Below are 25124 nucleotides of genomic sequence, written 5' to 3' on the forward strand. Positions count from 1 at the left end.
GGATGTAAGCCAAGTTTTTGTGGTCAGTCCAGACCACAAACGGCAATTCAGCTCCATCCAGCCAGTGCCGCCATTCTTCCAGTGCAAGCTTGACCGCCAGCAGTTCCCGGTTTCCAACGTCGTAATTCCGTTCTGTGGGTGACAATTTCTTGGAGAAAAAAGCACAGGGGTGAAGCCTTTGGTCAGTGGGGGAGCGCTGGGAGAGGACTGCTCCCACACCTGAGTCCGACGCGTCCACCTCCACAACAAACTGCAGAGAGGTATTGGGGTGTATCAACACGGGGGAGGTGGAAAACAGTTCCTTCAAAACCCCTACCGCCTGCTCCGCCTCAGGGGACCACCGAAAAGGGACTTTAGGAGATGTGAGTCTTGTAAGGGGTGCCACCACTCTACTAAAACCCTTAATGAATCTACGGTAGAAGTTAGCAAAGCCCAAAAATCGTTGAAGTTGCTTACGGGTGGTGGGTGTGGGCCATTCCGTCACTGCCCGGATCTTCTCGGGGTCCGCCTTCACCTGCCCGCTCTCAATTATGAATCCAAGGAACGATGTAGACTGTTTGTGGAACTCACACTTCTCTGCCTTGACGTACAGCTTGTTCTCCAAGAGCCGTTGAAGGACTTGACGGACGTGTGACTCATGCTCCTCGGGTGACTTGGAAAAAACAAGAATATCATCCAGGTATACAAAGACAAAACGGTTCAAAAAATCCCTAAGAACATCGTTCACCATGGCTTGGAAAACCGCAGGGGCATTTGAAAGCCCAAAGGGCATGACCAAATACTCAAAATGTCCCAGTGGAGTGTTGAAAGCGGTTTTCCACTCATCTCCCTTTCGGATTCGGACAAGGTGATAAGCATTCCTGAGGTCGAGCTTGGAAAACACTGTGGCGCCATGCAGAGGTTCAAAAGCTGAGTTGATGAGTGGAAGGGGATACTTGTTTTTAACAGTTATGTTGTTTAAACCCCTGAAATCGATACAGGGGCGTAACGACTTGTCCTTCTTTTCCACGAAAAAGAAACCTGCACCCAAAGGAGACGACGAGGGACGGATTATGCCCGAGACCAGAGAATCACCAATGTACTGCTCCATTGCCTCTCTTTCCGGTCGGGACAGATTGTATAACCGACTAGAGGGCAAGGGAGCACCAGGGAGCAGTTCAATAGGGCAATCATAAGGCCTATGTGGTGGTAGAGACAGAGCCTTGTCCTTACTGAAAACCTCCGCTAAGTCATGGTATTCTTTGGGGACAGATGACAGATCAAGAGGAGCTGAGGGAGGAGTTGGGTTACACTTAGTGGGGGGAACCGCTGACCTCAGGCACTCGGAATGGCAGTTAGTGCTCCAACTGAGAATGGTGTGACGTGTCCAATCAATTTGTGGGTTGTGAAGAGCCAACCAGGGGAAGCCAAGGATTAGGGAGGTAGCTGAGCCAGACATAACTCTTAGCTGAATGCTTTCACAATGATTGCCAGAAATCACTAGGGAAACGGGGGTGGTTTGATGAGTTATCTCCGCGAGGAGGCGCCCATCAAGGGCTGTGACCCGGATGGGGGTAGGTAGTGGCTCCATGGGGATACAAGCTTGTGTAACGAACTGGTGGCTAATAAAGTTATCTTCTGCACCTGAGTCTATGAGAGCTGAGAGTGGCAGGGAATGACTCTGGAAACGTAAGGTTACAGGTACTTGTAATCGGGGAATGATGGGTTCAGGATCTAACTCTGGGCTCGCAAGTAGACCCACCGTTACGAGCGAGCCTTGTCTTTTGGCCGCTTAGGGCATGTAGCCAGAATGTGTGTGGCGTCTCCACAGTACAGGCACTCACCCGCCTGGAGGCGCCGTTGCCGCTCAGCTGGAGGTAGTCGAGCTCGACCCACTTGCATAGGTTCCTCCTCTGTGCTCAGGATGGAATCAGGAACAAGAAGCTGCCGACTCCGGAGAGGCGAGACTCGAGTGGTTGAAGGCTGGGGAACTCGTCCTCCTAGATGTGGCCGATCGCCTCTCTCCCGACGCCTCTCCCGCAACCGATTGTCTAGCTTGATGGACAGGGAAACGAGAGAATGTAAATCATGTGGCTCATCACGAGCAGCCAGTTCATCCTTAATGGCTTCATTCAAACCGTTTAGAAATGCTCCTTGAAGTGCCACATTGTTCCACTTGGAGTCCGCTGCCAACGTCCAGAACTCAATAGAGTACTCTGCCACACTGTTAGAACCCTGCCTCAAATTAAAAAGTATCTTGGAGGAATTACCCACATGGTCAGGATGGTCAAAAACAGTCTTCAATTTAGCAGAGAAATCAGCAAAAGTCAATCCAGTCAAAGTTTGATCTGAGCACACAGCCTCAGCCCAAACCAGAGCTTTCCCTCTTAACAGCCCCAGAACATAATGTACCTTAGATGAATCAGTAGAAAACGACAGTGGTCTCTGCCGAAAAATCAAGTCACACTGAAGCAAAAATCCCCGGCACTTGTCCAATTCTCCATTGAACGGTTCAGGCGACGTGACAGGGGGTTCCCGACGGAACGAAGCCTGCCTAGTGTCCGAGGAAACAACTTGGGGTGCATCAAACTGGGGGTCAGAGAGAGATGGAGAACTGATAACAGACAATTTAGAGACGTGTGTAGTTAACTGAGTCACCTGGTTCAGCAGTTGATGATTATCTTCCACAAGAGTCCGAATCAACTGGTCATGCTGTCCTAGCAACGTTCCTTGAGCCTGGATAGCTTGTTGGAAGCTGTCTTTGTTTGCCCCGTGCTGTTTCTCTGTTGGGTCCATGGCCAGATCGTTCTGTTATGGCTATGGTTCAACCCAGCACTCAGAGAAACCAACACGACAAAGGGAGTGGAAGAAACAAAAATGTTTTAATAAAAGTTCAAATTGTCTTAGTCCAAAAACAACTGACGTAAAGGAACAGAGTGGGCTAGTCGGCTCCGGAGGAAGGAGAGGCTGAGGCAGGCAGGCAGGCAGGCAGGCAGACCGACCGGCAGGAAGGCAGGCAGGTTGGGAGGTATGTCCGAACTGAAGACAAAACAAACGACAGGTAAAGGAGAGTGGAGAGCCAGGCTGAAGACAAAGACAAAATAACTTTACTGGTGAGCCAAGTTACCGCTCTGGTAAGAACAACGATCTGGCGCCGGTGGAGAGCCATGCCCAGGAATAAGTAGTGCAGGTTGATGAGAGAATAGGATGCAGCTGCGTAGGCAGGAATCACTGGAAACAACCCGCAGCTGCACAGGAGAGGCAGATCCTGAGCACGCCCCCTGCCCCACTCCAGACACACCCACATAAAGGGGACAAACACACATACAACAGAAAAAGAGGGGACAAAACAAGGAGGAAGGGAAACAGAAAAGGGAGAGACAAGCTGCCCACATAACACCTCTAGTCTGTTTAGACCTCTAGTCTGTTTACACCTCTAGTCTGTTTAGACCTCTAGTCTGTTTAGACCTCTAGTCTGTTTACACCTCTAGTCTGTTTAGACCTCTAGTCTGTTTAGACCTCTAGTCTGTTTAGACCTCTAGTCTGTTTACACCTCTAGTCTGTTTAGACCTCTAGTCTGTTTGAGTGTTTTGGCCTGCAGTTGCTAGCAAGCAAATTCTGCATGACACATTTTTTTTACAGTTGGTTGAAAACTAAATTGTTACAGTGATACATGAGGACATCAGTCAGTATATACTGTATATATATATATATATATACAGTATATACACTACATGACCAAAAGTATGTGGACACCTGATCGTCGAACATCTCATTCCAAAATAATGGGCATTAATATAGAGTTGGTCCCCCCTTTCCTGCTATAACAGCCTACACTCTTCTGGGAAGGCTTTCCACTAGATGTTAGAACATTGCTGCGGGGACTTGCTTCCATTCAGCCACAAGAGCATTAGTAAGCTCGGGCACTGATGTTGGGCGATTAGGCCTGGCTCGCAGTCGGTGTTCCAATCCATCGCAAAGGTGTTGATGGGGTTGAGGTCAGGGCTCTGTGCAGGCCAGTCAAGTTCTTCCACACCGATCTCGGCAAATAATTTCTGTATGGACCTCGCTGTGTGCACGGGGGCATTGTCATGCTGAAACAGGAAAGGGCCTCCTGGCATCCGCCAAACCCAGATTTGTCCGTCAGACTTCCAGATGGTGAAGCGTGATTCATCACTCCAGATAACGCGTTTCCACTGCTCCAGAGTCCAATGGCGGCGAGCTTTACACCACTCCAGCCGACGCTTGGCATGGTGCATGGTGAAATAGCCAAATCCACTAATTTGAAGGGGTGTCCACATACTTCTGTATATACAGCGCATTCGGAAAGTATTCAGACCCCTTCACTTTTTCCACATTATGTTACGTTACATCCTTATTCTAAAATCTACACACAATACCCCAGAAACGAAAACAATTTTTTTCACATTTATTACAAGTAATTACAGAAATACTTTATTTACATAAGTATTCAGACCCCTTGCTATGAGACTCGAAATTGAGCTCAGGTGCTGTTTCCATTGATCATCCTTGAGATGTTTCTACAACTTTAACTTTATTCAATTGATTGGACATGATTTGGAAAGGCACACACCTGTCTACATAAGGTTCCACAGTTGACAGTTCATGTCAGAGCAAAAACCAAGCCATGAGATCGTAATTGTCTGTAGAGCTCCGAGACTGGATTGTGTCGAGGCACAGATCTGGAGAAGGGTACCAAAAAAAATGTCGCAGCATTGAAGGTCCCCAAGTACACAGTGGCCTTCATCATTCTTAAATGGAAGAAGTTTGGGACCAGCAAGACTCTTCCTAGAGCTGGCCGCCCGTCCAAACTGAGCAATCGGGGGAAAAGGGCCTTGGTCAGGGAGGTGACCAAGAACCCAATGGTCACTCTGACAGAGCTCCAGAGTTCCTCTGTGGAGATGGGAGAACCTTCCAGAAGGACAACCATCTCTGCAGCACTCCACCAATCAGGCCTTTATGATAGAGTGGCCAGACGGAAGCCGCTCCTCAGTAAAAGGCACATGACAGCCCGCTTGCAGTTTGCCAAAAGGCACCTAAAGGACTCTCAGACCATCAGATACAAGATTCTCTGATCTGATAAAACCAAGATGGAACTCTTTGGCCTGAATGCCAAGCGTCATGTCTGGAGGAAACCTGGCACCATCCCTACCGTGAAGTATGGTGGTGGCAGCATCATGCTGTGGGGATGTTTTTCAGTGGCAGGGACTGGGAGACTAGTCAGGATCGAGGGAAAGATGAACGGAGCAAAGTACAAAGAGATCCTTGATGAAAACATGCTCCAGTGCGCTCAGGACCTCAGACTGGGGCGAAGGTTCACCTTCCAACAGGACATCGACCCTAAGCACACAGCCAAGACAACGCAAGAGTGGCTTCAGGACAAGTCTCTGAAGTGGCCCAGCCAGAGCCCAGACTTGAACCTAATCGAACAGCTCTGGAGAGACCTGAAAATATCTGTGCAGTGACGCTCCCCATCCAACCTGAGCTTGAGAGGATCTGCAGAGCGGAATGGGATTAACTCACCAAATACAGGTTGCCAAGCTTGTAGTGTCATACCCAAGAAGACTCGAGGCTGTAATCGCTGCCAAAGGTGCTTCAACAAAGTACTGAGTAAAGGGTTTGAATAATGGCATGACACTGGACTGATGGTAGCGCTCACCTTGTCTTCTCCGGACAAGGTGTTTTCCCGGATGCCCCAAACAATCGGAAAGGGGATTCATCAGAGAAAATTACTTTACCCCAGTCCTCAGCAGTCCAATCTCTGTACCTTTTTCAGAATATCAGTCTGTCCCAGATGTTTTTCCTGGAGGAAAGTGGCTTCTTTGCTGCCCTTCTTGACACCAGGCCATCCTCCAAAAGTCTTCGCCTCACTGTGCGTGCAGATGCACTCACACCTGCCTGCTGCCATTCCTGAGCAAACTCTGCACTGGTGGTGCCCCGATCCCGCAGCTGAATCAACTTTAGGAGACGGTCCTGGCGCTTGCTGGACTTTCTTGGGTGCCCTGACGCCTTCTTCACAACAATTGAACCTCTCTTCTTGAAGTTCTTGATTATCCGATAAATGGTTGATTTAGGTGCAATCTTACTAGCAGCAATATCCTTGCCTGTGAAGCCCTTTTTGTGCAAAGCAATGATGACGGCACGTGTTTCCTTGCAGGTAACCATGGTTAACAGAGGAAGAACAATGATTTCAAGCACCACCCTCCTTTTAAAGCTTTCAGTCTATTATTCTAACTCAATCAGCATGACAGAGTGATCTCCAGCCTTGTCCTCGTCAACACTCTCACCTGTGTTAACGAGAGAATCACTGACATGATGTCAGCTGGTCCTTTTGTGCAGACTTTGTATTTAATTGCAATTCATCTGATCACTCTTCATGACATTCTGGAGTATATGCAAATTGCCATCATCAAAACTGAGGCAGCAGACTTTGTGAAAATTAGTATTTGTGTCATTTTCAAAACTTTTGACCACGACTGTATTTTAAAATCTGCAAAAGGCAAACCTACAGCCACAACCAACCATAGAAATATAATCCATAGATGGCAGTTACCATTCAAGTCAGGACTAGCAGCCATTTCTAGTGTACCAATGAGTTTAACAGTCAAATTGCCTGGGTAAGAGGTTCCAAAACTCTTCTATAGATTATATGTCTATGGCCACAATGCAACAAGCTGTATATTTGGTGCGCATGCTGCACAAATGGCTTCCTTCCCGACTCTAGGCATACCGGTAACTACCAAAATAAAGGAAACCCTTTAGTAAATGAGGGGTAGAAAGTATATGTTATGGTTTGTGGTTCATTTTCTTGGCATGGTTCAGGTCCACTTGTAGAATCTATGCCAAGGTGCATTGAAGCTGTTCTGGCAGCTCGTGGTGGCCTAACACCCTTTTAAGGCACTTTTCTTTGGTGTTTCCTTTCTTTTGGGAGTTACCTGTATGTGCTTGTTATAAAACTTAATCCACAGTTATCTTTTAGAAACTATTGAACCTCTGTGGCTACATTATGCTCTCTGGTGTATTTTTAACATTGAGAGCAGGCTCCTGTGGTTGTATTTTTTTTTTGCCTCTTGGGCCCAGCCCCTGACTCACACAATTGACCAGTCATATTGATTTATTTTGCATTTATTTGTAATTATTTATGAATCAGTTACCCAATCAAGGCAGGGCCCCCCAGTTACCCATGTGGGCCCCCTACCTCCTCTCCTCCCCCCATCTGACGATTAGCAAAGAAGCAGCAGGCTGTCTACACTCATAGAGATTGGGCTCGTGAGTTCTCCTCTGGTTGGCGGTTGCAGTAAGAAAAAAAAAATATATATATATACTATATATTTCCATTTTTTGTTATTTCATTTATAATTTTTTGTTGTTGCTTATTGGGCCTGGGCCAAGGGGCTTCAGCCCTGGTAAGCCCCTGCATTAAGCCGGCCCTGGAGACATCCCACTCATGAATATGGAGCCCTTTCATTGGTGGTGACCTCAAATAAATTCCATTATCGCCACAGAGACCGAGGCAGCGCAGCCATTTTGTGACCCCGGGTGGATTTTAACTGAAAAGCAATACCTAATATAGTTAATGAAGCACAATGTGGCAGCCAGTGGGGAGGTGTACTGCCACTGACTAGAGCTAGGCTAGCCTTCTAGTACAGAGGCTTGTGAGATAATTCTTAACAAAATAGCTTTTATGGCCTATCAGGTTACAACATCAATGACCTCTTCAAGAATCAAACTTAAATGTTCAGCAAACAGAGCTCCCTCAGTCCTCTCCTCTCTAGTGAGGGAAACCAGCAGCTGATAAATGTAGTGGCTGATTGAGTAGCCAGCCACACCCTTAACGAGCCTATTGAAGTCTGTGTTCATTTTTCAAGCCAGTGGCGTGTTCCAGGCTGACTACATGGCTCGTGGAGCTGGTGAGGGTGTGGACTTTTAGTGGCTGCCCCTCACTGCGCCACACACACACACCAAGGCACCTTTCAAGTTCCCTTGAAGCAGATCCTAGAGCAGGACTGCCCAACCCTGTTCCTGGAGAGCTACCGTCCTGTAGGTTTTTGCTCCAACCCTGTTCCTGGAGAGCTACCGTCCTGTAGGTTTTTGCTCCAACCCTAATCTAGCACACCTGATTCTAATAATTAGCAGGTTGATAAAATGAATCAGGGTAGTAACACCTGGGGTTGGAGCGAAAACCTACAGGAGGGTTGCTCTCCAGGAACAGGGTTGGGAAACCCTGTCCTAGAGCTTTCTATGAATTCAGTGCTGAGCGCAAATCTGAGTTAATAGATTGCCCTTTGCAGTATGATCTCTTTCAGTTTAATGCTGCTGAATCCTTCCACTGAGGTTCACTGAGGGACATTTAGGTCATGATGTTCTCTTGGGGGACATTCGATATGAATTCTGGATTGTGAGGCACATTGTGAATATATGTTGAAGGTCAACTGCATAGAGAATTTAATTAAAAGATACTTTCTAGTAGATGCACATTGCGTAACGTCCACCGAGCACACTCAAATGCATGCTAATGTTGTTTACTTCCTGAAAAAGCCATTCTGCCAACTTCTCGCTGCAATTTGGCTGAGCATAACCATAATAAAGAATGCAAATAGGGTTTCGTTCCAAATAGCACCCTATTCCCTAATTAGTGCACTACCCATAGGGCTCTGGTAAAAAGTAGGGCACTATATAGGGAATAGGGTGCCATTTAGAATGCAAGTCTATGAGTTTTAGCTTGTGCTTCATCATGATTTATTCATTGTATAGAATTAGAGTAATGGAACGTTTATTACAATGTTTTGTACTCTAGTTGTAATCTAACAGGCATTTGTACTTGTACTACCGCAGGCTAACTCCCTTGTGGTAGGCTAAACGCTTCTTAAGAAAGAAATAGAGCAAAATAAGATGAAAAAGAGAAGATAAACTTAGGCTACATTTACAAACAAAACACCTCAACAGCTTTCAAATCAATTCCACCAATAAATAAGTCCATTAATTTATAATCCATATAATAATAATTCACATTTCCTGTTGCTGCAAGATTATTTTCTGGCTGTAGCAAACTGGATCAAATGAAGATCCTACATCTGTACATAATGCATTTGATACAGTCAATCAAAGATGCCATCAAACTAAATGATGCTTAATAAGCTGTGACCTTGTAGGACACTCAGGCTTTGGCTGTTGTAGGACACTCAGGCTTTTCTGCTCAATCAATCTGGAGGGTACTTCATTCACAACAGGTATAAAAGACTGCTAATATTGATGCAGCTGTACACTTTCTCTACTAGCCACTCATACTCACTAACCATATCTCTCTCCGTCATCTTCCTTTATGACGACCACAATGGGAATGGTTGAATCAGAAATGGCACCCCAATTCCTATATGTAGTTGCACTGCTTTTTTGACCAGAGACACATAGGGAAGTAATGCAATGGTGAATAGTCTGGAATTTGGGATGCAAACTATGACTACAGTCAATCAATCAAATGTATTTATAAAGCCCTTTTTATATCAGCAGATGTCACAAAGTGCTTATACAAAGAGCAAGCAATGCAGATGTAGAAGCATGGTGGATAGGAAAAACTCCCTAGAAAGGCAGGAACATAGGAAGAAACATAGAGAGGAACCAGGCTCTGAGGGGTGGCCAGTCCTCTTCTGGCTGTGCCGGGTATAGATTATAAGAGTACATGGCCATTAAAGCCAGATCGTTCTTCAAAATGTTGAAACGTTCATAGATGACCAGCAGGGTCAAATAATAATCACAGTGTAAATGTCAGCCGAGCATAGAGAGAGAGAGAGAGAGAGAGAGAGAGAGAGAGAGAGAGAGAGAGAGAGAGAGAGAGAGAGAGAGAGAGAGAGAGAGAGAGAGAGAGAGAGAGAGAGAGAGAGAGAGAGAGAGAGAGAGAGAGAGAACTTAAGTTCACACAGGACACCAGATAAGACAGGATAATTTCACCAGATAGGTCAGACTGACCCTAGCCCCCCGGCACATAGACTATTGCAGCATAGATACTGGAGGCTGAGACGGGGGGGTCGGGGGCCTATCTACCCCCAGACAGGGAGTCACGTCAGTGACTCAACCCACTCAAGTCGAGTTTAACGAATCCCAGTGGAGAGAGGGGAGCCGGCCAGGCAGACACAGCAAGGGCGGTTCGTCAAAATAATAATGTATGCACTCACTAACTGTAAGTCGCTCTGGATAAGAGCGTCTGCTAAATGACTAAAATGTCATGTAAATGTCACTCGAGTTCCTTGACGTTCACCTTCGCACCCCTGGGCCAGACTACACTCAATCATAGGACCTACTTAAAAGATGAGTCTTCAGTAAAGACTTAAAGATCGAGACGGAGTCTGGGTCTCTCACATGGATAGGCCAACCATTCCATAAAAATTGAGCTCTATAGGAGAAAGCCCTGCCGCCAGCTGTTTGCTGATAAATTCTAGGGACAATAAGGAGGCCTTGGTCTTGTAAACGTAGCGTATGTGTAGGTATGAACGGCAGGACCAAATCGGAGAGATAGGTAGGAGCAAGTCCATGTAATGCTTTGTAGGTTAGTAGTAAAACCTTGAAATCAGCCCTAGCCTTAACAGGAAGCCAGTGTCAAGAGACTAACTCTGGAGTAGTATGATCAAATGTTTTGGTTCTAGTCAAGATTCTAGCAGCCGTATTTAGCACTAACTGCAGTTTATTTAGTGCTTTAACCGGGTAGCCGGAGAGTGCCCCTTGACTTATTCCATATTTTGTTGTTACAGCCTGAATTCAAAATGGATTAAATATATTTTTTGTTCATCCATCTACACACAATACCTCATAATGACAAAGTGAAAACATGTTTTTAGAAATGTTGGAACATTTATTGAAAATTAAATACATAAATATCTAATTTACATAAGTATTCACACCCCTGAGTCAATACATGTTCGAATCACCTTTTGCAGCGATTACAACTGTGAATCTTTCTGGGTAAGTCTCTAAGAGCTTTCCACACAGATTTTCAAGCAGATTTAAGTCAAAACTGTAACACGGCCACTTGGGAACATTCACTGACTCCACTGACTCCAGTGTAGATTTGGCCTTGTGTTTTAGGTTATTTTTTAAAATTATATATATATTTTTTTGTCATTTAGCAGACACTCTTATCCAGAGCGACTTACAGTTAGTGAGTGCATACATTTTTCATACTGGCCCCCCGTTATTGTCCTGCTAAAAGGGGAATTCATCTCCCAGTGTCTGGTGGAATGTTTTCCTGTAGGATTTTGCCTGTGCTTAGCTCAGTAATGTGTTGTATTGGATTTGTCCCAAACATAACACTTTGTATTCAGGACAAAATGTTCATTGCTTTGCCACATTTTTGCACTATTACTTTAGTGCCTTGTTGGAAACAGAATGCATGTTTTGGAATATTTTTATTCTGTACAGGCTTCCCTTTTCTCACTCTGTCAATTAGGTTAGTATTGTGGAGTAACTACCGTGTTGTTGATCCATCCTCAGTTTTTTCCTATCACGGCCATTAAACTCTGTAACTGTTTCAAAGTCAACATTGGCCTCATGGTGAAATCCCTGAGCGGTTTCCTTCCTCTCCGGCAACTGAGTTAGAAAGGACGCCTGTATCTTTGTAGTGACTGTATGTATTGATACACCATCCAAAGTGTAATTAATAACTTCACCATGCTCAAAGGGATATTCAATGTCTGTTAAATGTTTTACACATCTACCAATAGGTGCCCTTCTTTGAAAAGGATTGGAAGACCTCCCTGGTCTTTGTGGTTGAATCTGTGTTTGAAATTCACTGCTCGACTGAGGGACCTTGCAGATAATTGTATGTGTGGGGTAAAGAGATGAGGTTGTCATTCAGAAATCATATTAAATACTATTATTGCACACAGAGTGAGTCCATGCAACTTATTATGTGACTTGTTAAGCTACTTTTTACTCCTGAATTTATTTAGGCTTGCCATAACAAAGGGGTTGAATACTCAAGATATTTCAACTTTTCATTTTGTATTACTTTGTAAAATGGTCTAAAAGCATAATTCCACTTTGACATTATGGGGTATTTTGTGTAGGCCAGTGACCCAAAATCTAAAATGTAATCAATTTTAAATTCAGGCTGTAACACAAAAAAATGTGAAAAAAGTCAAGGGGTGTGAATACTTTTTGAAGGCACTGTAATTGTGGCATCTTTGATGATTTAATTAATGTATATATTCTTTCCTATCTATGTTATGTTAAAAATCAAATCAAATCAATCTCCCTTCATTCTCCTCTGCAGGTACAACTGGAAGACAACGGAGTGGACCGAATGTAGGGTGGACATGTTGCTAAGCCAACAGGACCGTCGTCGTGGTAACCTAACTGGGCTGTGCGGGGGCGGAATCCAGAACCATGAGGTGTACTGTGTCCAGGCAACCAGCACCGACCCTGCCTCAAGCGCTCTTAATAGCAAAGAAGGTAACCTGACCAGCATGCAACTGTCCTTTATCCCCAATGTGTAATCTTTCTCCCATTCTGATAACTCATACCCCTCCACCATACTAGGTCATCTCTCTCACCAGGCGTGTGTCTAAAGAAAGCTCATACCCATTGTGTCCCTTTTTTTCCCCCTCCCATACTGATGCCTTGTCCCATTGTACAGATCTCTTCCACCTTGTGCAGTGGAGACTGAGCACTTTTTCTAAGGCCGCACTCATGCGCTCTGACAAGAATAGCGTGAAATGAGAATGTGACCTGTGCTACCATGACCTTATGCAATAGCAAGAAATGAAATGGAATACCCTTGCCAGACAAAATTAATACGCTAACGCTGCATGTGTTTCCCCATCCGGGGATCTTTGGAGATCCTACAAGCCTTGCACGACACAAAATTGGTGCATCCCTTCTGAAGAAAATTCTCTAAAAACAATTGTACCCCGTGTGAGAACAGTTCCTTACAGGAGTGGTAGTAGATATATAGTCCACTACTTTTGACCAGGGCCTATAGTGTTGAAGTCAAAAGTAGTGCGCTATGTAGGGTATATAGTTCCATTTGGTACGCAGCCATTGCCTGTCTTACAAACAGCCCAATGTCAAGATGACATGGCAGTATATCCATACAGTCAGCAGCAGCAGTAATAACTCTCTGTTCCCAGATAATGTATTAAAACTGTTCCCACTCCCTTGGTAATGTTACACACATGAATGCACAAACGCATGTACACACACACACCAGGCCATCAGACTGTTGAACAGCCATCACTAGCCGGCTACCTGCCCAGGAATCTGTCCTGCACCTTAGAGGCTTTTTTTGTACACATACTCCCACACACACACACCTAATACACACACACCTTATACACACGCAGACTCCTGCACTCACATAAACACTCACACATACACATACTCCCATACTCACAAACAAATAAACATACACACACACGCTGTCCCATGTATACAGAGACCTTAAACACTAAACAATTCCTGTTTCTTTCATACTGTTTTTCACACTGTGTATTCATATAGTGTATTCTCCACATAGCTCATTTTACTATATCTACTACTGTACATTGCATTGTAGTTACACTGTTTATTCACACCGCATATTTATAAACTGGCTTCTTGATATAGCTCACTGTAATATATCTACGGCTGTACATATCATTCCTAGTATATCCTTTTGGTGTATATACACATAGATTGCATTTGGAGTACTGATACAGTGTTATTTGGGTTGTTAATTGGATTCATTATGATATTTCTTGATTCCTTGTTTTTAGTTTTTTGCTTATTTGTGTACATAGTTGACATATACTGCACTGTTGGGACCTAGTAACATAAGCATGTCACTGCACCCGCTACAACATCTGCTAAACTGTGTACGCCACCAATAAACGTTGATTTGATTTTACACCTCACCACTGTGGTGGAAAGACATTGTTTGATACGGCCCATGTTTTGTCACAGTTTGTCAACCCAGCTTCATATCATCTCTGTAGAGTGTACAGGTTGACAGGGAAATTTAGCTGGGGAGGTTTGAGCGCTCAGTTTTGACTCGACTTGTGCATGCACCCAAAATCATCTCATCTTTTCCGGCTCTGCACACACACACACATTAGCACCCATGTGTGAAGTGGAGCGGGAATTAGGGTGTCTTTACTCCACATCTGGAGCCGGGCTGAATATGAATATGTAAATATGAGTGGGTGGGGAGGGTGAGATCAAGGGAGGGAGGGAGGGAGAGAGAGGGGAGGAAGAAACTGAGGCAGGGAGGAGAAAAATGCATGGACAGAGGGAGGGAGGGAGGGAGGGAGGGAGGGAGGGAGGGAGGGAGGGAGGGATGGAGGGAGGGAGGGAGGAGTGGTGCGACATGAAATATGAGTGTGGGGTAAAGTAGGTAAGACTACTTAGTCAGTGTATAAGAAAGTGACGGTAGCTGGTAGCGAGCCCATATTTATCCAGCCAGTGCTTCCACACTAACTCCCAGACAGACCATCTGATCAGGGGGCTCAACTGGCCAACGCTCACAGAAATTATTCAAATTATTCCAGCTGCTCTCAGACAGCCAGACAGAGGAGGCACTTTGTTGTCCTGTTGAGGCTTTGATAGTAGTGGAATTAAGAGAAGGGAAATACTCAGACATCTAAAGACCAATGTAAACTGCAACTGTGAGCGTCCTGTGTTTTGAAGTGACAGGGTTATCTAGGTGACACAAGTGATGGTGACAGTTACAGAGATAGAAAGGGAGTGAGAGAAGGACAGATAGAGAGGTAGAGAGGGAGGTAGGGAAACACAGCAGGCCCACCGTCCATTACACATATTTTCCTTTCAATCCTTTCCTGTCCGCTCTATGGCACAATTACAACTCCCCATCCACTTTTGGCATTCACTTCTCATTCCCCACTCTCCTCTCTTAATTTCCCTTCTCATTAATCTCTCCTGTCTTCAAACCAAACATTACACACTGGAACAAAACATGAAATACACAGTTCTGGGTTATTATAGGGATCTACACAGAATTTCTCTCATCTCGAGCAATATACCTGCTGAATCTATGAAGCATTATTCACAAATCTCCATCTCAGCTGTAACAGAGCTAAATCTTCAGTCTGATTTAAACTGATCTTGTTTTTTTTTGTTTTAATCCCAATGCGATTGACTGAGGCTGGATGGTTGTGTGTGTGTGTGTGTGTGTGTGTATGTGTGTGTGTGTGTGTGTGGTGTCTCTGAACTCCCTACCGCCTCTCTGCCAGATTAATCATATAGGCTTGTTACTGTCCTGTATCTGTACGCATTCTCAGTGGCATTTATTTGGACACAAAATTCCCTGCTTCAATCATTCTGGGGATTACAGCTGGCTTCAACAAACCCATGTTATGAATGCCAAAATGCTGCTGAAATTAAGTGTGCATAAGAAGCATTGGTTTATCAAAACCCACGCACGCACTGTCACACACATATATACACACACTCTAATATGTCTGCCAATGTAATAATATCACAGCTCATGTTTGGCTAAACAGGACTCTGATTTATATTCCTATTCCATGGGGGTCAGATATGGACAACAGGGAAAGCAACTGTCTCAATATCTGTCTACTACCAGTAACTGGAGGCAGAGAGAGAGAGAGAGAGAGAGAGAGAGAGAGAGAGAGAGAGAGAGAGAGAGAGAGAGAGAGAGAGAGAGAGAGAGAGAGAGAGAGAGAGAGAGAGAGAGAGAGAGAGAGAGAGAGAGAGAGAGAGAGAGAGAGAGAGAGAGAGAGAGAGAGAGAGAGAGAGAGAGAGAGAGAGAGAGAGAGAGAGAGAGAGAGAGAGAGAGAGAGAGAGAGATGAATAGAGAGAGAGAGAGAGAGAGATGAATGAGAGAGAGAGAGAGAGAGAGAGAGAGGATGAATGGAGAGAGAGAGAGAGGAATGGAGAGAGAGAGAGAGAGGAATGGAGAGAGAGAGAGGAATGGAGAGTGCAGGGAGGCAGTGATCTGATGTTATTGTAGTTATTGGATTTGATGGTCATCAGTTCTAGCCAGCTCTGTTCTGTTTGGTTGTAATCAATATGGAGCCTTATTAGAGGGCCCATAGATACATTATGTAGCTAGCAGTAGAACGGCTGGCTGTGTGATGTCATCCGGAAGTAGAGTTATTGATGATGATGGCAAGGGGTGACAGAGAGAGGAGGAGAGGGGCGAGTCGCAGGTGTCTGGCTGGGCTTGGAGGGCCTGGTTTGGCCCCAGGAACCCCTGCGTGGTGTATGTGTGTAAGGCAGGGTAGAAACTAGACGAGACCATCTGGCAGGAGACAGAGCGAGAGACGCATGTGGCACCTCAACCAAGGTCACCCAGCACGGAGTGGTTCATTAATCATCCTTTGTTATTATGGAGGATGACAAAATACACTAGCTACTTCAGTCTACACACACACACACACACACACACACACACACACACACACACACACACTACACACACTACACACAAAATGACACACACACAGTAGATACTTTACATTGACTAGGAGGGTGGGGCAGAAAGTGCCATTCTCTACCAAAATAGCCATGCAGCATGGAGGAGACGTAACCACAAATGGCTTTGATGAAAATGGGCCGGCGGACCGTGCAACGTGACGAGTAAACATGTAGCGTCATCGTTTCTAGTCAGTATTGTTACCGCCACACACACAAACACGCACACACACATACACACAAACACAAGTGTGACACACACACACAGTTGTGACACACACACAGGTCATTTGAACAGCGTGTTTTAAAACAGTTGGCCAGTGGTGTAGGTAAGCCTTCTAAAGTGGCGTAGGTAAGCATCCATTCAATACACTTTAAAGCACGTGTGTCAAACTCATTTCACGGAGGGCCGAGTGTCTGCAGGCTTTCGCTCCTCCCTTGTACTTGATTGATGAATTAAGGTCACTGATTAGTAAAGAAGTCCCCTCACCTGGATGTCTAGGTCTTAATTGAAAGGAAAAAACAAAAACCTGCAGACATCAGGCCCTCCATGGAATGAGTTTGACACCCCTGCTTTAAAGGATATGTAGCCTACTCCTCTTGATTGCTCCTATTCAGCTAGCATTGCCAGAGGGATTTCATAATTACTAAAATAGATTAAAATGCTTAGCAGATTGAAAAAATTGATTATCACTCGACAGGCACGCACGTACACACACATGCACGAACGCACGCACGCACACACACACAGACAGATTTTAACAGACACTATTTAAAGGACACACCTTTGGCCAAGTGGAGGCAATTTGCATGTGAATGTGTCAGACTCAGGGTTCAGTCACAGCATGGTGATGGAGCGATGGGAATGATTCAACAGAGCAGTCACCTTGTAGCTTTATCCACCGTGTGTGTGTGTGTGTGTGTGTGTGTGTGTGTGTGTGTGTGTGTGTGTGTGTGTGTGTGTGTGTGTGTGTGTGTGTGTCATTGAGCCTGATCCCCTTTGGGGATATAGAGGAACAAAAAGGCATTTGTTGTTTCAAACTAGACTGGATTTAGAAGGAGGACAAACAAACGAAAGGTCATACTGTTTGCTAAATGTTGTCTTGGATTTGAGAAGGCGTGAGGGTAGGAATATTCATACAGAATATATGTACAGTATATTACATGTAAATGTATGTGGATATTCTCTAAGGGCCTATCACTGTACTACCTAGCTTTTCTAACATCATGTTTTTGTATGTTTTCATACTTGTAAACAGTGACATATGTCTGGGCTTGCCCCCAACATTACCTAGTTACGACAATCTCTGCCCTGTTCTAATATCATGTCTCTGTGTATCTCTCTGTGTTTCTAGCCTCCAGGCCCGTTGACGGTGACCTGTGCCTCAGTCCGCCCCCCAATACCACCCAGCTGTGCCACATCCCCTGTCCTGTGGAGTGTGACGTGTCCTCCTGGAGTGCTTGGGGACCCTGCACCTTCGAGAACTGCCTGGACACAGCTGCCAAGAAAGGTGGGTGGAACACAGCTGTAATGGCAGTTATGCCTAGGCTTTAGCTTTGTGGGCTAACACAAGTCTTGACTTCGATACCGATTCAGTCAAATAGACGGCCATCTTGAAATTATGGCATTGGAACACCACACACTGGGTGTGACATAGTAATAGCTATACTTTAGTGATGATGAATATGAACACTTTGTTCTTTTTATTGCTCCGGGCTGGGTTACAGCACCCAAAGACATATCAATACAGCAACCAAAGACGTATAGTAACTAACACAAGAGGAATAAAATACAATTCACAAGAATGGAGCTATATACAAGGAGTGCCAGTACCAGATCAATATGCAGATGTACGAGGTATATGAGGTAGATATGTCCATGAAGGCAGGGTAAAGTGACTAGGCGTCAGGATAGATAATAATAAGAGTAAAATAAAGAACATAGTAGCAGCAGAAAATGATGAGTGTAAAAGTGTGTGAGAGTGTGTGTGAGTGTGGGAGAGTGTGAGTGTGCGTGTATGTACAGTATGTGTGTTTGTGTTGTGTCGGTATGTGTTTGTGTGTTTACATTATTATATGTTTTAGTCATTTAGCGGACACTCTTATCCAGAGAGACTTACAGTTAGTGCATTCGTCTTAAGATAGCAAGGTGGCACAACCACATACAGTATCACAGGCATAGTAAGTAAACGTTTCCTCAATAAAGTAGATATCAGCAAAGTCAGAGCTAGAAAGGTCAAGTGCAAGTGTTTCAGTTTGTTCTTTTTTAGGGGGGGGGGGGGGGGTATTTAAGATACTCTTTGAAGAGGTAGGGTTTCAGGTGCTTTCGGAAGATGGGAAAGGGCTCTGCTGTCCTAGCTTTAGGGGGAAGCTGGTTCCACCATTGGGGTACCAGGACAGAGAAGAGCGGGAGCTGGCCTCCCGCAGGGGTGGGAGGGCCAAGAGACCAGAGGTGGTGAACATAGTGCTCGGGTTGGGGTGTAGGGTTTGAGCATAGCCTGAAGGTAGGGAGGGGAAGTTCCTCTTGCTGTTCCGTAGGCAAGCACCATGGTCTTGTAGTGGATGTGAGCTTCGACTGGAAGCCAGTGGAGTGTGCGGAGGAACGAGGTGACATGGGAAAAGTTGGGAAGGTTGAAAACCAGGTGGGCTGCAGCGTTCTGGATAGGTTGCAGGGGTTTGATGGCACAAGCGGGGAGCCCAGCCAACAGCGAGTTGCAGTAGTCCAGACGGGAGATGACAAGAGAAAGGAGAAAATGTGTTGAGTGTCATCCGCATAGCAATGATAGGAGAGGCCATGTGAGGATATGACGGAGCCGAGTGACTTGGTGAATAGAGAGAAGAAGAGAGGGCCTAAAACCGAGCCCTGTAGTGAACTTACAGTTGAAGTCGGAAGTTTACATACACTTAGGTTGGAGTCATTCAAACTCGTTTTTCAACCACTCCACAATATTCTTGTTAACAAACTATAGTTTTGGCAAGTCGGTTAGGACATCTACTTTGTGCATGACACAATTACTTTTTCAAACAATTGTTTACATACAGATTATTTCACTTATAATTCACTGTATCACAATTCCAGTGGGTCAGAAGTTTACATACACTAAATGACTGTGCCTTTAAACAGCTTGGAAAATTCCAGAAAATGATGTCATTTGAGTCAATTGGAGGTGTACCTGTGGATGTATTTCAAGGCCTACCTTCAAACTCAGTGCCTCTTTGCTTGACATCATGGGAAAATGAAAAGAAATCAGCCAAGACCTCAGAAAACAAATTGTAGACCTCCACAAGTCTGGTTCAAACGCCTGAAGGTTCCACGTTCATCTGTACAAACAATAGTACGCAAGTCTAAACACCATGGGACCACGCAGCCGTCATACCGCTCAGGAAGGAGACGCGTTCTGTCTCCTAGAGATGAACGTACTTTGGTGCGAAAAGTGCAAATCAATCCCAGAACAACAGCAAAGGACATTGTGAAGTTGCTGGAGGAAACAGGTACAAAAGTATCTATATCCACAGTAAAACGAGTCCTATACAGACATAACCTGAAAGGCCGCTCAGCAAGGAAGAAGCCACTGCTCCAAAACCACCATAAAAAAGCCAGACTACGGTTTGCAACTGCACATGGGGACAAAGATCGTACTTTTTGGAGAAATGTCCTCTGGTCTGATGAAACAAAAATATAACTGTTTGGCCATAATGACCATCGTTATGTTTGGAGGAAAAAGGGGGTTGCTTGCAAGCCGAAGAACACCATCCCAACTATGAAGGACGGGGTGGCAGCATCATGCTGTGGGGGTGCTTTGCTGCAGGAGGGACTGGTGCACTTCACAAAATAGATGGCATCATGAGGAAGGAAAATTATGTGGATATATTGAAGCAACATCTCAAGACATCAGTCAGGAAGTTAAAGCTTGGTCTCAAATGTGTCTTCCAAATGGACAATGACCCCAAGCATGGCTTAAAGACAACAAAGTCAAGGTATTGGAGTGGCCATCACAAAGCCCTGACCTCAATCCTATTGAACATTTGTGGGCAGAACTGAAAAAGCATGTGCGAGCAAGGAGGCCTACAAACCTGACTCAGTGACACCAGCTCTGTTAGGAGGAATGTGCCAAAATTCCCCCAACTTATTGTGGGAAGCTCATGGAAGACTACCCGAAACGTTTGACCCAAGTTAAACAATTTAAAGGCAATGCTACCAAATACTAATTGAGTGTATGTAAACTTCTGACCCACTGGTAATGTGATGAAAGAAATAAAAGCTGAAATAAATAATTCTCTCTACTATTATTCTGACATTTCACATTCTTAAAATAAAGTGGTGATCCTATCTGACCTAAGACAGGGCATTTTTACTAGGATTAAATGTCAGGAATTGTGAAAAACTGAGTTTAAATGTATTTGGCTAAGGTGTATGTAAACTTCCGACTTCAACTGTACGTGGTGCAGACACAGATCCGCTCCACATCACCTGGTAGGAGCAGCCTGCCAGGTAGGATGCAATCCAGGAGTGCGCATAGCCTGAGACGCCCAGCCCTGAAAGTGTGGAGAGGAGGATCTGGTAGTTCATGGTGTCAAAGGCAGTGGATAGATCTAGGAGGATGAGAACAGAGGAGAGAGAGTCAGCTTTGGCAGTGCGAAGAGCCTCCGTGACACAGAGAAGAGCTGTCTCGGTTGAGTGACCCGTCTTGAAGCCTGACTGGTTAGGGTCAAGAAGATTGTTCTGAGAGAGATAATGAGAGAGTTGATCAGAGACAGCCCGTTGAAGTGTTTTAGAAAGAAAATAAAGAAGGGATACAGGTCTATAGTTTTTGACGTCAGATGAGTCGAGTGTTGGTTTCTTGAGGAGGGAAGGGCCTTGGGCCATTTTGAAGTCAGAGGGGATGCAGCGAGTGGTCAGGGATGAGTTGATGAGGGAACTGAGGAATGGGAGAAGGTCTCCAGAGATGATTTGGAGAAGGGAGGAGGGGATGGGGCGAGCAGGCAGGTTGTCGGTCGTATGTAGTGTTTGTGAATGTGTGAGGCTTTTGTGTCGGTGTAACAGTTTAGTGTGTGTGAGTGAGTGTGTATATGCTGTGTATATAAAGTCTAGTGAGTGTGCGTAGGGTCAGTGAAAGATAGAGTCAGTGCAGACAGTTCTGGTACCTTAAATTTAGCAGTCTAGATATTTTTCCGGACGGTAGCAGAGAGAACAGTCTATGGCTTGGGTGGCTGGAGTCTTTGCCAATTTTTCGGTCCTTCCTCTGAAACCACCTGGTATAGAGGTCCTGGATGGCAGGGAGCTCGGCCCCAGTGATGTACCCTCTGTAGTGCCTTGCGGTCGGATGCCAAGCAGTTGCCACACCAAGCACTGATGCAGCCAGTCAAGATGCTCTCGATGGTGCAGCTGTATAACTTTTTGAGGATCTCAGGGCCCATGCCAAATATTTTCAGCCTCCTGAGGGGGAAGAGGCGCTGCCGTGCCCTCTTCACAACCGTGTGTGGACCATATTAAGTTCTTAGTGATGTGGACGCCAAGGAACTTGACACCAAGGAACTCACAGTCACACACAGATACACATACACGCTGGCTGGCTCAACCCTTAATTATCCCTGGTACAAAACAGCAGCAGCAGCAGCCTCTGAGCTCCAGCACCCTTTATCACCTCCACCAGGGTGACTAATGCATATTGACTCTACCCTAATGAAGCATCTCAAATGGAAGGGACGCCTAGAAATTGTCTCCCATGCATCTTAATGATTGATTCACTCGCGTCTCTCTCTCTCTCTTTCTTTCTCACTCTCGTCGCACCACACACTCGTCTTGTGTCTCACACTACTGTACAGTATGTCATACAGCACACACACAACCTTGACTGGAGTGTAGAGGACAGTAGAGATATTATATCAAAAACCCTGGCTGGACCCCTATCCTATCCATTCCCCACTCTCTAACACCCCCACCCACCTGCCCTTCACCCTTCCTAAACCCTCCACCTCTCCCCTTCTCTTCACAATTTCCCCCACCCCCCTGTCCCTGTTAAACTAAACCATCCACCTCAGCCCTGACACCTGACTACACACCTCCATCCTCCAGCTGACCCTCCTGATTAAATAGAGGTTTCGGGGAACAAAAGGACAGAATCAGAAATAATCAGAGGAAATAGAGCCATCATCCACCTGAGTCCTCCAGTCCTGCTGGCTCCCCCATGGTCATTCTCTCTTATCAGGCTGGAGCAACAGTGGGGATTAGACCCTGGGGCTGGGGGTAGGGTGACCTTGGGCTGGGCAGGCAGGGGTTAACATAACACACACACATGCACAGGCACACACAGGCACGCACAGAGGCAAGCACACACACACACACCAGCAAGCACCACTTCCATGCCCTTGAGCAGAGCGAGAGGAAAGCCCTTGGCCTTTGAACAGCACAAATCCCAGCCGTATTAATTGATTGCTGCATACATTAGTAGACATGAGTCACTTTGGGTAAAAGCCTGGTTTAATAAGGAGAGAATAATAACAGTCATTATAGGAAGCTGATTATTTAATGTATGTCATCTTCTGGGGCTTAATGGTCCTGTCATGTTAAATAAAGAAATACATAAATGTTATCATCAAAGCCAAGACACACTGTGACGGTAGCAGAACAGAGGGAGCTTCATGTACTGAAGTTAGACATTTCAATTGTGACTCCTTGAAAAACAAGTTAAGCTACCCTGAAAAGTGCTACCACAGAGGGGGAGGTTGGTGTTGAGGGAGGCCCTGAAAAGTGCTACCACAGAGGGGGAGGTTGGTGTTGAGGGAGGCCCTGAAAAGTGCTACCACAGAGGGGGAGGTTGGTGTTGAGGGAGGCCCTGAAAAGTGCTACCACAGAGGGGGAGGTTGGTGTTGAGGGAGGCCCTGAAAAGTGCTACCACAGAGGGGGAGGTTGGTGTTGAGGGAGGCCCTGAAAAGTGCAACCACAGAGGGGGAGGTTGGTCATGAGCAAAGGTGTGGTGTGTGAATGTCTGTTAGTTCCTGCTGTTTAAAAAATACTGAAAAGGTGACCTGTATGTTGTTTATAGTTATTTTGGATAGTAGAAGCAGATCGTAGAATGGCATATTTATACAGCTATGTATGGTTCCATGGCAGCACCGGTATACCTACATCTATTTTCCTGTCTTTTCCTACCAGGGTTCAAACTGAGGAAGAGGAGGATCGTCAACGAGCCGACGGGAGGAACAGGAAGCTGCCCTCACCTGGTGGAGGCCATACCATGTGACGAACCCAGCTGCTATGATTGGCTGCTGGTGAAGCTGGAGGAGTGTGTCCCGGACAACGAGAGAGAGTGTGGACCTGGCACCCAGATACCACAAGTCCAGTGTGTCAACAGTGATGGTAGAGAGAGAGAGAGAGAGAGAGAGAGAGAGAGAGAGAGAGAGAGAGAGAGAGAGAGAGAGAGAGAGAGAGAGAGAGAGAGAGAGAGAGAGAGAGAGAGAGAGAGAGAGAGAGAGAGAGAGAGAGAGAGAGAGAGAGAGAGAGAGAGAGAGAGAGAGAGAGAGAGAGAGAGAGAGAGAGAGAGAGAGAGAGAGAGAGAGAGAGAGAGAGAGAGAGAAAAACTGGCACCCAGATACCACAAGTCCAGTGTGTCAACAGTGATGAGAAAGAGAGGAGGTCTATTGTATCGGTGTGTTAATTACCATGTAACAATATATTTTCATGCTTTGTTCAAGGGTTGTGTTACAATACGTTTGCGTCTCAGAGACCCATATTGTTTTGGCTTTAGCTTTACTGCCTTGAACTGTGCCTGCGGGTGCTTGGCCTTAGACGATGCCCAAGTGTGTGTGTGTGTGTGTCCAAAAGGGTAATTGCTGTTTCTGTAGCAATCTTGTTTTGTGGATATTTATTTATCTCTCTATTGTTTGTCTTGTCCTTAGATTGCACAGAGCTATGGAGGCTTGTGCCTGTGTGTTTGTGTGTGTAATTGTGCTGGCTGAGACATACGGAGAGCTGTGCTGGCACTGCCTGAGGAGGGACACACACACACACTGGGACAGAGCTAGATATACAGCACCTGCTCGTTCATGTCCTCTACAAATGAAACTGGGCTACAGAGATACAATTCAGTTAGCATGTGAGAGTAAATGAAACTGGGCTACAGAGACAGAATTCAGTTAGCATGTGAGAGTAAATGAAAATGGGCTACAGAGACAGAATTCAGTTAGCATGTGAGAGTAAATGAAGAAACAATAACCACAGTGCTTGTTGCTTTTAGCAAGCACGGTACTATTGGCTTGTATTACTGTAGTGGTCCACCATTTGAAGACTGAAGAGAGCAGCTTGATTTGGTTGGTTGGTATAGTCTTACAGTCTAACAGGGCACAAATTGAAATCCTTTACTTTCCTCATTCTTATTCATACACTCCCACACACAGTCCAACTGACAACTCTACCATTGTCTCTTAAGACCTACGATTTACATTGTTTTTCTAACAGTGCCGAACCATCGAAGCGGTGCATAACTCCTCAGTCCCATCTTCACACATATCGCATTATTCTCTGAGCGTCTGACAAAGAGCAAACATTTGTTATGGCATGTGTAATAGGAAGCAGTGCATCTTGGGAGGAGTGTAACTGATGCATTTTTTATGTGGTTTGGGAGGTGAGAGTTTTAGTCAGGGAAGACCGAAGGGGTCTGATGTTTTAGTCAGGGAAGACCGAAGGGGTCTTGTGTTTTAGT

At 45.4% G+C, this 25124-nt stretch overlaps 1 protein-coding gene across 1 annotated transcript in view; it reads left to right on the plus strand.

Annotated features, from left to right (window-relative positions):
- Positions 1–25124, plus strand: part of LOC311132194 (thrombospondin type-1 domain-containing protein 7A-like) — a gene marked incomplete at both ends in the record, with an annotated part of 209378 nt that overhangs the window by 121193 nt on the left and 63061 nt on the right. Inside the window, 3 exon segments of the mRNA XM_084165414.1 lie at positions 12266–12444; positions 17778–17933; positions 23579–23782. Coding sequence (XP_084021540.1) covers positions 12266–12444; positions 17778–17933; positions 23579–23782 — 539 coding nt within the window.

This window comes from Coregonus lavaretus, assembly GCF_964263955.1.
Source record: "Coregonus lavaretus genome assembly, chromosome: 7".
NCBI lineage: Eukaryota > Metazoa > Chordata > Actinopteri > Salmoniformes > Salmonidae > Coregonus > Coregonus lavaretus.